The sequence below is a fragment of the Diospyros lotus genome, chromosome 1, assembly GCF_014633365.1.
Source record: "Diospyros lotus cultivar Yz01 chromosome 1, ASM1463336v1, whole genome shotgun sequence".
In the NCBI taxonomy this organism is placed as follows: domain Eukaryota; kingdom Viridiplantae; phylum Streptophyta; class Magnoliopsida; order Ericales; family Ebenaceae; genus Diospyros; species Diospyros lotus.
In genome coordinates this window covers 40,176,284-40,194,051 of record NC_068338.1, presented here as the reverse complement: position 1 = coordinate 40,194,051, position 17,768 = coordinate 40,176,284, and the positions used below count along the sequence as shown (strand labels likewise).

General features: G+C 40.0%; 2 protein-coding genes across 7 annotated transcripts; one reads left to right on the top strand and one right to left on the bottom strand.

Moving 5' to 3' along the window:
- The first annotated feature begins 1,211 nt into the window (after positions 1 to 1,211).
- LOC127807148 (heavy metal-associated isoprenylated plant protein 26) lies at positions 1,212 to 2,972 on the top strand. Its single transcript, XM_052344799.1, has 2 exons — positions 1,212 to 1,569; positions 2,352 to 2,972. The coding sequence occupies exons 1-2, from the start codon at positions 1,489 to 1,491 to the stop codon at positions 2,733 to 2,735; spliced, it is 465 nt and encodes a 154-aa protein (XP_052200759.1). The 5' UTR covers positions 1,212 to 1,488; the 3' UTR covers positions 2,736 to 2,972.
- Positions 2,973 to 3,061: 89 nt separating this feature from the next.
- On the bottom strand, positions 3,062 to 17,083 carry LOC127807119 (basic leucine zipper 23-like). Of its 6 annotated transcripts, none has more exons than XR_008024604.1 (4): positions 16,750 to 17,082; positions 15,604 to 16,561; positions 4,739 to 4,859; positions 3,062 to 3,478 (listed from the first exon to the last, which is right to left on the bottom strand). XR_008024604.1 is itself a non-coding variant. In XM_052344761.1 (4 exons), exons 2-4 carry the CDS (start codon positions 16,397 to 16,399, stop codon positions 3,434 to 3,436), a joined length of 912 nt encoding a protein of 303 aa, XP_052200721.1. In that variant the 5' UTR covers positions 16,400 to 16,561; positions 16,750 to 17,083; the 3' UTR covers positions 3,062 to 3,433. The 6 variants fall into 6 exon arrangements, 4 of the variants coding, with proteins under 4 accessions (XP_052200721.1, XP_052200727.1, XP_052200742.1 ...); XM_052344761.1 differs by lacking the exon at positions 4,739 to 4,859 and adding an exon at positions 3,959 to 4,029 and having other exon boundaries at positions 16,750 to 17,083; XM_052344767.1 differs by lacking the exon at positions 4,739 to 4,859 and adding an exon at positions 3,959 to 4,029 and having other exon boundaries at positions 16,755 to 17,083.
- Positions 17,084 to 17,768: the final 685 nt, after the last annotated feature.

The following is a 17,768-nucleotide window of genomic DNA, read 5'->3' as shown; positions in this document are numbered from 1 at the left end:
CCATGATATGATAGTAGGGACGAATTCCAAGCTTAAATCATTAAAATTTAAAATGATTATCAGTTGACGACGACGATACTCTCACAAAACTATTCCATTAATTATGATATGAGATATGATTGTTGGAGTTAATTATTTAATATAAAAGAATTTTTAATATGACTGTCGTGGAGGATGACTTGTGTAAAAAATAATAAAAAAATTATTGTATAGTTGTTTGGCAATAATAATTTATTTTTTAATTTTTAGATAAAATTTTAAATAAAATAAGACCTGGTCTAATGATTATAAAATTATTTAAAACTTGCTAACACATTGAAATTTTATATTTTACGCAAGATAAATATAGAGTATTTTTTTACAAAATATTTTATTACCTTGGCTTGACTTATATATATAATAGTACAGGTAGAAATTACCGTAACATAGTAGTATTATAATTCATTTATGTATAATTAAGTATTTTTATTGTGAAAGGATATTACTTTGTGAAGATAAATTTTATTTTTATTTTTAAGTATATGCTAGGGGTGTGCATAATTTAATTTGGATGAGCATAGAAACTAAATCATAAATTAGGATTTGAATATATTACAACCAAATCAAATCATTTTTTATAATAAAATTTAATGATATTTTTATCGCTAGAACACAATAATAATTTTATTCAAAAGAGTTAGTCCTTTCGCTTGATGTTACCCCTTTTTTTTTTTTTTTTTAATTTTCTTTAAGAGATTTTGGCCATGACACGTGAGTCACTGATTTGGCAATGAAAGAATTATATTAATTAATAGAAAAAGTAGACAACAATCAATAACAACTAGCACTCAACACATTAAATGGTTTACAGCAAAATTTACATCTTGCTTTTTATCTTTTGCGAACATAAACTGACCTCAAACCGTAATACTCTTAATTTATGTGAGATGTATTAATTAATGATTTGAAGATGAGTTAACATGTAATTGAGTAGTAATTGTTACAATTACAACTTATTGGGATATCTTTTAGATGCGTAGGTTAGGTAGGTGAGGAGGAAGCAAAGCAAAGGAAAGCATCCTCCCCCTATCCCACTTTTACTTCTTTGTTAAAATTCATTCCTCCAAATAAAAACCCGCCAAATCGCCCATCCATGGCTCCAGCCTCCATCCCTCCCCCATGCTTAATAATAAGTCCAGTCCTGTCGTTCCCCTTTCTATTTTTATTTATTTATATTCCAAAATAGTAAATCCTAGATAACATCATTTTATTATTATTATTTTCCAAATCTAAAAGCCTTAAATATCCATACTACCAAGCACGAGGCAGACCAACAACCGAGACTGGCGCGTCATCCAACGATCCAGATTTAAAGCAACGAGAGAAAAGCCCTTTATTTAAGCGCGTCTCGCGCAGCGACAAAAGCAAAATGGTCTATCAGTTTCAAGCGTGAAGGCGAAGGGGCAGATCTTTGTTTGTCGTTGATTTTGGACAGCTCCGGCAGCGAAAATGGGCGCTCTGGATCACCTTTCGAATATCTTCGATTGTTCCAGCGGGAGTTCCAAGCTCAAGAAACGCAAGCAGTTGCAGGTAGGTACTCGGTCTTGCTTTTCTACTCGCTTTTCCTGGTTGCTCTTTTGATTTTTTTTCTCCATTGTCTTGTATATTCTAGCTCTGTACTCCTGTAGATTCGGCCGTACGGTACTGGAACTGATGAATCTTGAAAACTTGTTTTGTTTTCTTGAACCGGAACTGATCCGGTTCAGATCTGCCTTTCCATAGATGGATCTTTTGTTTTTTACTTTGATTGATTGATTGATTGGCGGGAATTAGACAACCTCCGGCGAACTAGCCGACCGGTTGTAACTCCGGCCGTACCGTAAGGTTTGGGGTTGTGCTGTCGAACACCGTAGAAACCAGCTTTATGCTGGTACGCAACCGGAATAATGGCGGCGGCGGCGGCGGCGGCACCGCAAAACTTCGGATAGCACGGGATAAAACAACGCGGCCCTAGTTCTGTGGAGAATAGCTTTTTCTCTTAGCTGAAATGACTAAAATGGCCTTCGTTCTAAGGGTGTTGTAGTAGATTTGATTTTGCAACAACTCACAGCCACTGATGTCTAATTCAAAATATTTGGAAAAAATATTGTTGTGATGAATGTTATTATAGAATTCTATACTTGACTTAGATTTTTTATGATTAAATTCATATATTTTACGTTAAAATGAGCATATAATCAGGTAGGCATGCTTTTTTATTGAGGTGCATGAACCACGCAAAATTTGTTGTCCCACCGCCAACGTAAGATTCCATATTACAGTTCATGATGTGATGGCTGATCGGTTAACTTGGACTCTCTGATTATGATCAGACGGTGGAAATAAAGGTGAAGATAGACTGCGACGGATGTGAGAGGAAGGTGAGGAGAGCGGTGGAGGGAATGAAAGGCGTGAGCTCGGTGGACGTGGATCGGAAGCAGCATAAGCTGACGGTGGTGGGATACGTGGATCCGGCGAAGGTGGTGGCGCGGGTGGCTCACCGGACGGGGAAGAAGGCGGAGCTGTGGCCCTACGTTCCCTACGACGTGGTGGCGCACCCCTACGCGCCGGGGGTGTACGATAGAAAAGCCCCCGCCGGGTACGTGCGCTATTCGGATGACCCGCAGGTGTCACAACTGGCACGTGCCAGCTCCACCGAAGTCCGCTACACCACGGCCTTCAGTGACGAAAACGCTGCCGCTTGTGCCGTCATGTGAATCTTTTTTGCTGGTTAATTAATCGCATGGCTTTCTCGTATAAATTATTATTATTGTAATATTTGTGTGATTGTAATTTGTAGTGTGTTTTTAGTAGCTCTTTTTCCTAGTACCTGGGCTTTGTTTTGTTTGATAGCGACCTCTATCCCGCTTTGTAGCTGCAATTCAATGTTATAACAAGCAGGAGGAATCATTTCTGGAAAAAGGTTTCGCCTTTTTGTTCCTCTGCTTTGCTCATATCACGTGACCTACTTCAAATGCTTATGCTTCTTAAAGGGATTCTGTCGTCGCCATATTATTTAGACTACCTGACAATTTTGCCAACCAATTAAAAAACAAAAAAGACTGATAATAGTGTAACTCATGAATGGCCAAACCTAACCACAAACACAGAACAATAAGGCCGATCCTGCAGCCCCCAGACTCCTGAACTCAACAGTACATTACATAAGACATAAGCAGCTGATTTCATTTACCCAACAACCAACAACTCAAAAGCAGAGCAAATGCATGATGCACCTTGCAGTTGACCTCATCATAGCACCATGGAGAGTAAGTAGCACCTTGCAGTTGACCTCATCATAGGCACCATGGGAATGGGATGATGATGAGGTTGGGAGAAATATAAGGCAACTCCAGCTTTTGACTACTTATAGGGAGACATCGTCAATCCTCAATCCTCACCGATAACGATAACCTCATCCCATGACCTCTTCAGCTAGCTGGTGCTGCCCGTGTGCCTCCTGATAGAATTAAATAAACACCATACGGTTAGTACCATAAAACAGCAAAGCACGTTTGGTACTCAATCTTCAATTGGTTTCTAAGGTGAGAAGAATGGACCACTCTGAAAGGAAATCAGAACAATGACCACTTCTTCAGCATATTGGGAGTACTAAATTTAATAGAAATGGCGTGTGGACAACTTACGAATGCAGGTAGAATTTTACTTATTTGTGTGTAGTTTTCGGCATTCACATTACTTGCCACCATCTTGTGCTTATAACACAGGAAAATCAAAACAAAATAAAATAACTTTTAAACATGCATCTTTATACGCACATAAAAATATTTGTTTCTCTTTTCTTTTCCTTTCCTTTGCACAGGTCTTAGTTCCAAACATAAAATTGAAGTCTTTGTATTTAGCACCATTTGAAAGAGAGATAGAGAGAATATGTTTGATGAATTTCACTGATGGTGACGGCCTCTATTTGGGCCTTTACATGAACAGTCAGACTATGCGTGTGTGGTTGCGCCAATTGCATCTCTCTCCAGTTGCCACCAGTAGTGCAATCTACAATCAATGGGAACCATTTTCATTACGCCCATTTAGATTCAACGACCTCTGACTTGAACAAACAGGACTAACTGCAAATGTAGTTGCACATGATAAGATATCCATACCATTAGCACACTATTATTTACCTAAGGAAAATTGACATCAAACTTTTGACTAGTCATAAATGTACAAGCCTTTGTCATTCATCATATCACCACATTCTTTTTTGATACTGATCATATGACCACGCATTTATTTTCATGTAAAAATTACATAGAGGTATCTTTTATTTACGAGGAGCGCTGCATTTGTATGCAGCTTTCTCTTGTTTATTATTTATTTATTTATTTTGCAAAGGTTGTTTCAACAACGTGAACCCATAACCTTCCGGTCAGAAATGAACAACCTTAAATTTGACTAGGCTCACCTCCTAGTAACAAAGACTGGGACAGAATATAATCTACAACACGTGCAAGATTTAAGTTTTCACTGACTTTCAGGCTGTGACCAGAAGAATGGGCCAAATCCAACTAAAGCTCTCCTTTTCAGGCTTACTAGTTGACCTGTAATGGCTAGCTCAAGATGTTAATGTACAGTACCACTTGATCTCAAATCACTTACTGACACTAAGACCAAAAAAATCGTGATTCCAGTCATCTTCTCACCTCCTCTTCTAATAACAACTTCAGCTACCTGCACCACAGATTTTTATTGAAACTTTTACCTTCGTGTTCCAAGTTTCAAGAGGAACATGATGGTGGTGAGTATGTCTGGTATTCTACAGTGTCCAGATAGCTCTCAATGTCAATGTCAGGCAACATTCCCTCTTCCTTTTGCTCAAAACCCTGCAGGCATGACAACCTATAGTGATACCACTGTAGAGAACTTTAAAAGTTCATTTACTGTATTAATCACATTCGCTTAGAAGAATGTACATGAACCAGAGAGAATGAGTGAATGGACTTGGCTGGCGGCATAATCTCTGGCCTTTCTATGAACAGTTAGAACTCTTGGGTTGCAACTAATCTATGCCTCTGGTTGAAACCAGTGCAACCTCTCCCACTGGTCAATTCAATCTACAGCCGGTGGGAATGACAATGCCTATTCAGGTTTAACAATTAAAACATACCAAATAGACAAAGGAGTCTATCCTTCCACATCCAAGTGCAGTTGTGGTACCGATCTTTCCTACACAACAATCAAGAGGCTGTCTAGTTGTGGAAAATCTTTTCTAGTTTTTTCTCTCTAATTTTGTATAAGATCTCTAGTTTTCATGTTCACCATACAATTTGAAACATGTGTTAAAAATGGTAGAAGCACAAAAACTAATTCCAATCGAGAAAATTGGGACATTGTTCAAAAAATAGAAAAGGGGATGGAGATAATTTGGAAAAAATTTTGTTAAGAACCATGTTTTCCCAAATCTCAAAATCAGTAAGGAAAATTTGGAAAACTCATTTTTGGGCTTTTCCAAGTTTAGTTCAATTTTTTGGAGAACTGCGTTTTTTCAAATCTTCATTTTCTATTTAGAATTTTTTTGCATGTGAAGAAGTTCTCTAATTTTCCAATTTTTTGTGGAGTAATTTTCTGAACAAATAAGGTTGCTTTACACAACTAAACAGCCCCTGAAACTCCTCATCTCATCCCTCACTTTTCAGTAGGAATATCGTAACACAACCAATATTCAGCTAGCTGCCATCTTCCTTTTTAATAAATCTTTACCAGCTGTCTAGTCCTTTCTTTTTGCTTAAGCAAACCATGAACTAACCTAGAAATCCAACTAAATTGATTGTTCCAACACCCCCTCTTATCATTTAACATTTATCAATTTCTCTATGGCTCTTCAACCGTAATGAGTTGGCCATCATTTTATTTTATCTTTCCATATAACAACAATGTATCAAACCTTAATCCCACTAATGTAGGGTTGACTACATGAATTTTAACACTGGTCATTTTTATCTATGGCCTTATCTTCTATAAAGGTCTTATAACTCATATCATATCTAACAGTCTCCCACCAAGGTTTCTTGGTCATCTTATATATTTCTTTTAGGGTTAATTACCAAAATATTACCAAACATTAAAACTTATCAATTTTACATCTGAACTTTTAGTTTTGTATCAATTCTACAATATCGTCAAAACTTAAATAACTAATACCCCTTTTGATGTATTAATATTATTGATTTTTGTTTCCTTTGTAAACCTAGCCATGCACATAATGAGAAACTCTAATTATGTGCAACTAATGGTGGTTCAAAACGCCATACAAAAGATGTATAGCCACCACCTCGTACTTTAAATTTCCAAGGGATAACTCTTGCAATTATGGCCTTCACTCCAGTCAGCAACACAGCTTGCCACTTGCTTTAATTTTTTTTAACTAATTTACTTAAAATTATACAAGATATAAAATTATAGAGGGAGGATAAAGGTCGCCGCCTCAACAAAGAACTGCAGAATTGTTTAATTTGTTCCTTACTCACCAAGCGTCACATCATGCTTACAAAAATGATGACAACCTATTGAGTTGACTCCAAGGAAAACCATAATAATTTATCTTTTTGCCACCTCAAGGCATTGCATTAAATCAACAAGACTGATAACACACTGTTAATCGAAGGAACTACAAGCTGGAAATTAACAAAATGAAAAGAAAGTGGACTTTTGAGAGGTCCACGCTCTCCCTCTATATTCACCAGAAAATTCCTCCCCTTCTACTCTATTTGCTTCTCTATTTAAAGGAATCTGTTGCCCTCACATGCCTCTCCCTCTTTGCTCTTCCCATTCTACCCCTTAACTGAATTTGTTGGCTACACATGCACCACTTGCCTTCTCCCATTTCAATATCCCTATTATGCCCTTATTTCTTAGGTCTTGGGTAGGGGAATGTTATGGGCTGCCTATCAATACTCCTCCCACAAAGCTCACCTTGTCCTCAAGGTGAAGAACATGGAACTGTTGTAGGGTTCACAGATGGTCCAGGACCAACTTGGGCTTGGACTATGTGAGTCTTCTTTTCAATTCGTTGGACTGTCTCCATGATTTGTGTTAGACCCTATGGCTATAACACCCTAACCTCTGCCCTAATTTCTGACTTCAACCCGTTAACAAAGAGGCCCTCCAATATGGCTTCTGAAGCTTCGTCCACTGGAGCCGCTAAAGTCTCAAAGAGGAGGCGGTATTCCCGCACGGATTCATCTTGCCTGAGGGCCAAGAGCCTCTCCTCCAATGATCCCTCATGCGAAGACCAAAATCGTTTACGTAGATGGATCTTCAACTCTTTCCAACTCCTGACTCTATGTCGCCTTTGTTCCCATTGAAACCAGGCGAGGGCAGGCCCATCGAAACAAAGAGCCGTTGTCTCCATCTTCTCAGCTTCTGTCAACCCATTCACCGAGAAGTATCTCTCAGCCCTGAAAACCCACCCATCAGGGTCGCTCCCTTCGAAGATCAGCATCTCTAGTCGCCGACTTCTACCATCTTGCCTCCCGAAAGCTTCGTACTCCGTTTCGACCTCATGACTATGACCGCCCTGTGCTAGCGATCCTCCCAGAGCAAAGGATGAGTCCGCCGGTATGTTCTCTTCGCCTCGTTTCCCTTTTCGTCCCCTCCCCTACTCTCCCCACTTCTTCGCCAGTAGGTTAAATTGCTCCAGCACCGTTGCTAAACTCTTGTCTATTCCTTGCATCCTCTGGAACTCGTGCTTTAGTGAGTCCATTCCTGCTTGCAGACCATCCATCCTCCCTTCTATTTGTTGCTGGTAAGTTTCCAACCGTCGCTCTAGCTCGCCCACCCTCTCCGATCCAGACCCCCCCCATGGATCACGCTCTGATACCAAATTGATAAGACATTGTTGATCGAAGGAACTACAAGTTGGAAATTAACAAAATGAAAAGAAAGTGGACTTTCGAGAGGTCCACGCTCTCCCTCTATATTCACCAGAAAATTCCTCCCCTTCTACTCCATTTGCTTCTCTATTTAAAGGAATCTATTGCCCTCACATGCCTCTCCCTCTTTGCTCTTCCCATTCTACCCCTTAACTGAATTTGTTGACTGCACATACACCACTTGCCTTCTCCCATTTCAATATCCCTATTATGCCCTTATTTCTTAGGTCTTGGGCAGGGGAATGTTATGGGCTGTCTATTGACAACTATGCCATTTGCAATCTGCTTCCTTAAACCCCAAAAATTTGATGCGTTGTTTCTTTTCACATGCGAAGCTCAAATTTGTGAATTGGTACATAGAGCTACTTAAGCTCCAATTAATTACCACAGGTCACAACTATGCCACATGGTACCAGAAGCTTCCATGCGGACTCACAAAACTTTAACTCAAAAACCTTGAGTGACATTAACTCGGCTTAAGCATCTTCTAAGTGTTGGAAGATGCATAAGCACCTTGAGTGACGTTCACCCGAAACACATCATCTTGACCTATTTCCATTATTTCACAGATATTGTGAAGCTATGAGATATCACAACCAGGGTTGTTAAAATCATGTGAAGTACAATTCTATGTTTCTTTTTTTTTTTTAGTCAAAACAAAGGGCAAGTGAAAAAATGCAGCTTAAGTGCTGGAAGCAACATGCTTTTTTGTTAAGCTCAAGGCACGCTTAAATGTGATTATTTCTTTTTGATTTTTTATTGTATTACAATAAAAAAGGATTTGTTACTGTGCACCCTAATACACCAAAACGAACCCATCTATTATATAAATATCTTGGAGTGTTGTCGAAGAGAATGATTCGGTAGTTGGTCATAATTTTTTGACATGGGATGTTTTTGCTAATATAGCTAAAGTTGAACAGTCTAGATTTAATATTAGAAGCAAAGGAGGCAATGGAACAGCGGCTCCAACTTTTAATTCACAACCAGTTTTGGTTAGTCAATTAGATAGCAGTTGTTGTGTACCTAAAGGGGGAATTATTGCAAATTGTAATTGTGAGAAGTATAGAGATTTGAATGTGGGGAGTCGCAGCCATTTTTGGCACCAACTTCCCTCTAGGGCTGAGTATATAAGCTTGCCCTGTTTCATTGTTTCATTGTGAAGGCATCGAATACCAATTTGAACTAATTCATGCTCAATTTCCCTCTCAAATTCTCTCTCCCTCTCATTTCATTCTCAATCCTTCTCCCTCAGTTTCTCTAATTTCTCTTCCTTCCAACACAATTCCCGCCTAGTTCTCTCTACAAAACGACAAAACACCTTGCCGAATCCAGGGGATTCGGCAATTGATATCAGAGCTTCGTTCTTGGCCCAAGAATTCTGACGAATTTGAGCAATTGCGGACAACACTCATATAAAGCAAATGGAATTGCAGCTCCAGCAAGTGATGCCCATGCATACTCGAGTCGGATCCATGGAGGACTTGATTGGAATAGTAGTGGATAGAAGGATGGAGGAGGCATCAAATCGATTGCGTGGGGATATGCGCAATTAGATCAGAGAGGAGATGAGAGAGCAGAGCAATCTGTTGCGCGATTAGATGCAGTAGTTTATGCTCATGTTTTCAAGCCAAGCACAAGTGAGGATGTCTTCGAATTTTCTCCCACGAGAAAGATCAGATCTGATATTGCAGGGAGTTGACATGAGTCAGAGAGTGGTCGCATCATCAAAGGTGGAGATTGATCCGGTGGCGGTGGCAATGGGGGGCAATGGAGTGGAAAAGAGACCAGAGATCTAGATTAATTCGAATCACCACAACTTTCTTGTCCCAAAATTGGAGTTGCCAGTGTTTGATGAGACAAAGTCACGCTGGTGGATTCGACAATGTGAAAAATTGTTTGGGATACATCAAGTGGCCAATGATCAAAAGATCAATCTGGCGGTGGCCTACTTGAATGACGTAGGGGATGTGTGGTGCCAGGGATAGTCAAGGGTGAGAGAAAAATGTAGCTGGAATGAGTTTGTGAAGGGATTATGTGAGAGGTTTGGGGAAAGGAGAAATATGGATATAGTTGAGGAGTTCAACAAAATGAAGCATGATGGATTGGTGCAAGAATATCAGCTCCAGTTCGAGAAGCTAAAATCCCCGATGCTCAATATAAATCCATACCTAACCGAAGATTACTTCGTGTCAAGTTTTATCAGTGAGTTGAGTGAGGAACTTAGATCTGCGGTGAAAATGACAAGGCCAAGGACAGTGCAGGAAACGGTGGAGAGTGCTTTGCTCCAAGAGTTAAATGTGGAAGCCTTGATGAAGAAGCAGAGAAATCAGGGAAAGGGAAATGGCTTTGGTTCTCACCACCCGTGGGGAGGATGCAAGGAAGGGAGATGTATAGGGTTGGGGCAATGCCAAAGCCACCAGCATTACTAGCCCCTACTAATGTGGGGTAGCAAAGGAGCAGGGGAGCCGAACAGAGGAGACTAACGGGGCTATGCTACAGGTGTGGGGATAAGTATTTCCCCAGACACCAATGCAGGAGGCAATTGCTCCTGTTGGAAGGAGGAGAGATTGAGGAAGACGCAAGAGAAGAGGCCATGGTAGTAGGGGATGATTGGGAAGATGAAGACAATGGTACTATATCCCTCCATGCCATAAAAGGAGTGGCTAGCAACAAGATTATCAGGGTTGAGGAGAAGGTGCAAGAAGGAACACTTATGGTCTTAATTGATAGTGGGAGTACCCACAGCTTCATTGACAAAGGGGTAGCTAGGAGAATGAATTGTGAATTATCTAATACCCAACCTCTATCAATAACAATGGCTAATGAAAGCAAGGTACTAAGTAAATCGGCTTGCCTAGGATTTTGTTGGACAATGCAAGGGGAAACGTATGAAGCTGACCTAAGGCTGCTGAAGTTGGGAGGGTGTCAGATAGTTTTGGGGGTTGACTGGAACTGGATGAAAGGGGTAAGTCCTATCAGCTTTGACTTTAATAAGATGGAAGTTACATTGGAGAAGGCAGGCAGGCGAATTACAATCCAAGGAAATGTGGAATCAGGTCTTGCAAGTTGATTTAAGGGAAAGAGGCTGCTCAAGTCCAAGCTCTCTCAGGTGACTCAATTATTCCCGATTGAGGCTACTGAGGAGACCGAGGAACAAGGGAAACATAAGGGACAATGCTCAATGGCCACCAGCAATCCAACCACAACCCTATGGCAGGTACATGAGATGGCTTCCCTTGATGCATTGCTTACTGAGTTTAGGGATCTATTTACAGAACCCAAGGACCTACCCCCTCAAAGACAATTTCATCACTCTATTCCTTTGCAACCTAACTTACACCCGTGAATATAAGATCCTATAGGTACCCCACCAAGCTTAAAACTGAAATTGAGAAATTAGTAAAAGAAATACTAGACAATTCTATAATCCATCCCAGCAAAAGCCCATTTGCATCTCATGTCCTTTTAGTTAAGAAAAAGGATGAAACTTGGTGCTTTTGTGTCGACTACCGCCAGCTAAATCACATCACCATCAAAGATAAATTCCTTATTCCTATTATTGAAGACCTCTTAGATGAACTAAGCCATGCCTTCGTATTTTCCAAACTTAACCTAAGATCTAGCTATCATCAAATCTGGATGAACCCAACTGATATACTTAAAATCACCTTTAGAACCCACCATGGGCATTATGAGTTTACAGTAATGCCCTTTGGATTAACTAATGCACTAGCAACCTTTCAGGCCCTAATGAACCATATCTTTGAGCCTTATCTTCGAAATTTTGTGTTAGTGTTTTTCGATGACATATTTATCTACAACCCTACCTTTTCTCAGCACCAAGAACACCTTAGGATTGCATTTAGCATCCTTAGACTCAATTGGCTATGCATCAAAAAGTTCAAATGTGACTTTGCTCAAAAGCAGGTGGAGTATTTGGGACATGTGATTTCTTGTGCTGGAGTTAGTACTGACCCCAAGAAGATTTCAACTATGGTAACATGGCCTACACCAAAGAATATCAAATCTTTTAGGGGATTCTTGGGACTGACGGGCTAATATAGGCGTTTTGTGAAAAACTATGGAGTGATAAGCAAGCCATTGACAAAATTATTAAAAAAGAATAACTTTAGATGGAATGAAAAGGCAAAAACTACATTTGGGCAATTGAAGCAAGCCATGTGCGACGTGCTGGTGTGGGGGATCCCTAATTTTGGTAAGCTATTCATCCTGGAGACCGATGCGTGTGGAATCGGAGTAGGGGCTATGTTATCACAAGAGGGCTAACCCCTGGCTTTCACGAGTCAAGCCTTAGCCCCAAGACATCATGGGCTTAGCACATATGACAAGGACTTATTGGTTGTGCTAATGGCAGTGAATAAATGGAGACACTATTTGGAGGGGGGACAATTTATAATCAGGATAGACCATGAGAGTCTTAAGTTCCTTGCACAACAAAAGTTACACACTAATTTGTAGAAGAAAGATATGGCAAAGCTGATGGGACTGAATTTTGTGATTCAATACAGGAAAGGAAAAGAAAACATGACTACAGACGCTTTATCAAGGTGCTGTGAGGAGGGAGACTGCAACCATTATAGCTTTGGTACTAGATTGGTACCAAGGGGTGGCAACTAGCTATGATAGGGGACTTGGCTTGGACAAGGGAGCTACTAGAGTAGCTCAGTCTGGACAACAATAGTAGGCAGGGGTACACCATATGCAATGGCCTGATGAGATATCGGGGGGCGATTGGTGATTAGGGACTGCGAGGCATTGAAGAAAAGAATTCTCCAAACCATGCACGATTCTCCCTTGGGGGGACACTCAGGTATTCAGAACACCTATCATAAGGTGAAGCAGGTGTTTTATTAGCTAGGATTAAAAAGTTAGTGATGGAGTTCGTACTGCATTGTGACACCTGTAAGAGATGCAAGCACAAGTCAGTGGCTAGACTAGGCCTCCTGTAGCTGTTAGGGTTCCAAATTAAGCTTGGGCTAACGTAATTATGGATTTTGTGGAAGGATTGTCGCGATCAAAGGGGAGAAATTATGTCTTAGTAGTGGTGGATCGATTGACTAAGTACAACCACTTCCTCAGTTTGTCCCATCCATTCACGGCATAAGAAGTGGCTATGGTGTTCCTAGACAATGTAGTGAAGTTACGCAGGGTTCTTCAAACCATCATTTCAAACAGGGACAAGGTGTTTACTAGTTTTGTTTTGGCAAGATCTACTATAATCCTTGGACTCTAAGCTCCACATGTCCAATTGTCCACCGCCTACCACCCGGAGACTGATGGCCAATCGAAGAGGGTTAACTAGTGCCTCGAGACCTATCTGAGGTGCTTCTGCTTTATTCAGCCCAAGGGATGGCACAAATGGTTATCCCTGGTGCAATAGTGGTACAATTCCAGCCACCACCGATCTATTGGGATGACACCATTTGAGGCTCTATATGGATACAAGCCTAGCTTACTACCACCTATGGGGGAACCAACGTCTGTGACAGCAGTGGACGCTTACCTGCAGCACAGGCAAGACATTTTACAAACCCTGAAAACGGAATTGGCCAGGGCTCAAAACCAGATGAAGCAGCTAGCTGATAAAAGGAGGAGTGAGGGGACATTTGAGGTAGGAGAAAAGGTGTACCTCAAACTCAGCCAACCCCATTTGAGAGCTCTCCCGAGGCAGCATATCACTAAACTAAGCCCCAAGTTCTACAACCCTTATACCATCATTGCCAAGGTGGGACCAGTAGCCTACAGGCTGCAACTACCCAAGGGAACACACATTCACCCCGTGTTCCATGTGTCATTACTTAGGAAAGCAACCGAGGACCAGGCAGCCAACCAAACCATCCCCATTCCACTCAAGGAGGAAAAGTCAACAATCACACCAGTAGCTATCTTGGACAAGAGAGTGATTTTTTAGCAAAGAGCCCCAATCACCCAAGTACTAGTGCAGTAGTCTTCCTTGCACTCAGACAATAACACTTGGGAATATCTATCGAAGTTCCTCCAGTAGTTCCCAAGAGCAGCTAGTTTGCTTAGCATTCGTGAGGACAAGAATTAGCTTAAGGGGAGCGGAGTTGTTATGTACCTAAAGGGGGAATTATTGTAATAAGTATAAATGCTGGTAGGATAATTGTAATTGTGAGAAGTCTAGAGATTTGAATGCAGGAAGTGGCAACTGTTTTTGGCCCCAACTTCTTGCTAGGGCCGAGTATATAAGCTTGCCCTGTTTCATTGTGAAGGCATCGAATACCATTTTGAACTAATTCATACTCAATTTCCCTCTCAAATTCTCTCTCCCTCTCATTTCATTCTCAATCCTTCTCCCTTAGTTTCTCTAATTTCTCTTCCCTCCAACATAGTTCCCACCTAGTTCTCTCTACAAAACGAGAGAACACCTTGCCGAATCCAGGGGATTTGACAGCATTGATGATGAATATGATGAGAACTATAACTCTTAACGATGAAGATGACTTTCTTAATCTCAACTAAATCATTGAAAATAAATTAAAAGATCCTATTTTGGTCTCCTTTTGGATGAATTCTTGTCTTGACAGTATTATCAGTAATTTAGTTCCAGTTATTATATTATCTCTTGATTCACTATATTTTTTCTAACATTTCTGCTTTGCCCTTTGTGCTTAAGCTCTAGAGGGCCTTTGCGTTTGAATGCTGTTAGATCCTGTAAAAACACTGGTCACAGTCTCCCCTCCTTACAAAAATTTCATTCTCAACATTTCATATTCAATTGACTACATCTCCATTTCATTCTCAAACAAGTGTGGATATTGATTTCTCATTTTCTGTTCACCTTCCATTGTGGTTTCTTCCACTGATTGGTTTCACCATAGGATTTTGATTAATGGTATAACTTCGCTTCTCAACACTAGGTCCTTTCTGTCCAAGTTCCTAATAGGTTGTTCCACATATGTAAGGTCATCTTGTAAATCCACACATTCAACTTCTAACAATTAAGAAGGATGTACTGGTCTACCAGAGACAATGATGGGTGCTACTCTATACGTCAATTGATTTTTTTTCTTTGAAAAAAAAAAAAAACTTCCATGATGAGGCGCAGGCAAGAGAGATGGTGGGGAAAAGAGAGTGAGACTGAGAGAGGAGATCTAAGAATGAGAATTGAGTGAAAGAGAGTGAGAATGAGGAACCTTTTTGCGTGAGACAATGAACAGTGGTGAGGATGAGGAACTGAGGAAAATGAAATGAAATCTAATTTGGAGATGGGGAAAATGAAAATCCATGAAGGTTAGTGTGTACTGGTGAATTGGAGGATACTGGCTGGTACCATCCAGTATCCTATGGTATATAGGTGTGAGAGTACTCGAATTCAACTGACTTGGATAACTCTTCTAAAAACACTATATAAAGCTGGGGGATGCTAAGAGCATGACACTTCAAAGATCTATGTTAAGTTTTCCACAAACCATTTGCTTGGCCCTGCAATAAGCTATGGACTGCTAAGAAAGTTGCTAAGATTTTGAAGGAAAAGCATGTTGTGAGATAATCAACAGGCTAAATTGCAAGTCATGTCTGCTCCCAGTTAGGACCCCAGATTACTTAAAAGGATATGAAAAGTGGAGTTAGTAATGAGTACTGACTAAAAACCTGAATATAGAAGTCTAGAGTAAGTCTATGAGAGTATAGCATGGAAGAAAAGTTTCACCTCTTCTCTTCTTTGCACCAGAAGAATTGACTGTAGAAGACATGTTGCCAAGTCCACAATTAGGAAGCTCCTTCAATCCAGCACCCTGGCTTCCCAAACATTGCAAATTCTCAAACTCACAACCACTGAAACCTTGACCATTTAAGGATCCAGCTTCCCCACTTTTTCCATCCATCCCTGGATGACGGCAGTGAGCCTGATCATCAAACTGCATATTACATGGATTCATCACATATGCACCAGGAAAGTTCAGTGTTGCTGCATTTTGATAAATATCACCACTCCTGGCAGACCTCTGATATGGAAAAGATCCAATCTCACCTTCAATCCTCCCTCGGATGTCCACAAGTAAACACTTAAGCCTGGCAATCTCAGCCTCCAATGCAGCCTGACCTTGCAATCTCTTCATCAACTGCTGGTTCAGAGCCCTCAATCTCTCAACTTCATCCTCTAAGGATGCAGCACGAGCCTTCTTCTTCTCACGGTACTTGCGAACTGCTTCACGATTTCCCAATGGGCGTTTCTTTGGTTTCTTTTCTGAGGACTCAGCAGTATCATCTGTAGAAATTTTCTCCTCAGATGGGGCAGACACAATTTTAGTGTGCACATGAAAGCAAGTGTGCGTATGAGAATAATCAGGGCCTGGCGGATGGCAAGTGTGGGTATGAGTGCAGGCATGTGTATCCTTCAGAATTTCATCAAGAAAGCTATCCATAGAACCACCGCCCGGTAGATCACCAATGTTTGAAGTTGAAAACACGTCCTGGTTTGAGAAATCAACCTCTCCGTCGTCCATTATGATAAAACCAAGCCACCAAACAGACACAAAGAAAGTACCAAAAACCCAGCAAATAGAGGTAGAGATAAAATTTTGCCCTCCGCCCAGATAACAATTCACCGTGCTTTCTCAACCTAGATACTCAATTCCTTGATGGTCTTGGCGATTTCCAATAAAACCCTAGCGAAAACGAGACAAATACCAGGATTTCGAAAATATAACCCAGATCAGAGTTCTTGAAAGGAAGAAAACTATGCAACCTGAACAAGTAAAAAAGAAAAAAAGGGGCAAAAAAAAAAAAAAAACAGAAAAACAAAAGCATTTCCAAGCACTATTACACTTCAAGCAAGCAAGAAAGCGAGAGTTACCATACAGCAGCCCGACGACGAAGTTGGAAGAAATTTCAAGTCACTATGTCAAATGCGTCCGTAATCGAGTTCGTCCTGTGAAAACTTGAGCACGAAATTTCATGAATTTGAGCTGAAACCCTTACAAACCAAGAGGCGATGCCGAATGAAAGAGGTTTGAGAGAGTTAATTACGATGGAGGAAAGAAAGCCCTAAACCTAAACCTAAAGGGAAAGGCCAAAAGGGTCGAAAGATGGCACCATTTCAATGGAGGTCGAGAAAATGAACGATGTCACAAGTTCAGACTTCGGAGATTCCACGAAGACTGCGGCTTACTTTTCAAAGTCGGCGAGCGAAAATGGCTTGGGCCTCAATTTATAGGTTTTCGGGGGGTATGAATGCGTAAATATGATGAAGTATGAAAATTGTTTGGTAATTCTAACTAACACCACGCTGTTATGGTAAGCTTAATCAATGTATAAATTAAAAAAAACACGATAGTAGAATTACTAATAGATTTAGAATGCGTTTGATTGTATATATTTATCATAAAAAATATATAATTTATATATATATTTTTTATTAAAGTAATCAAATATTTTTAATTTTTTTATAAGAAATATGTGTATGGTACAAGTATTTAAATATTTTTTTCATAGAATTCATTTTTTAGGGGGATGTAGTGATTTTTGTTTTCTAGATAATACAATCAAAGACACCTTTAGTTTAATTTTTATGAAAGAAATAAAATATAAAATGCTTCTAGAAAATTTTAAAATATTTTAGGGCTGATTTTTTTTTGTTTAACATGAGACAAACTAGGTGATAATCTAATTTAAATGTTTTTCATTGCATAATTTGTAAGTCAAATTGACTTTTTTTGTAGTATAGTAGTACACATTTTATTATTCAGCTTAACAAATAGACAACTCTTATCTAAAAGATTCTTAAATTATTGTTTAAAAGTCAAACAAATTATAACTAAAATTGGAAAGACGTGTAAACAAAAAAAATTATATTAAATAATATCACTCGTAACT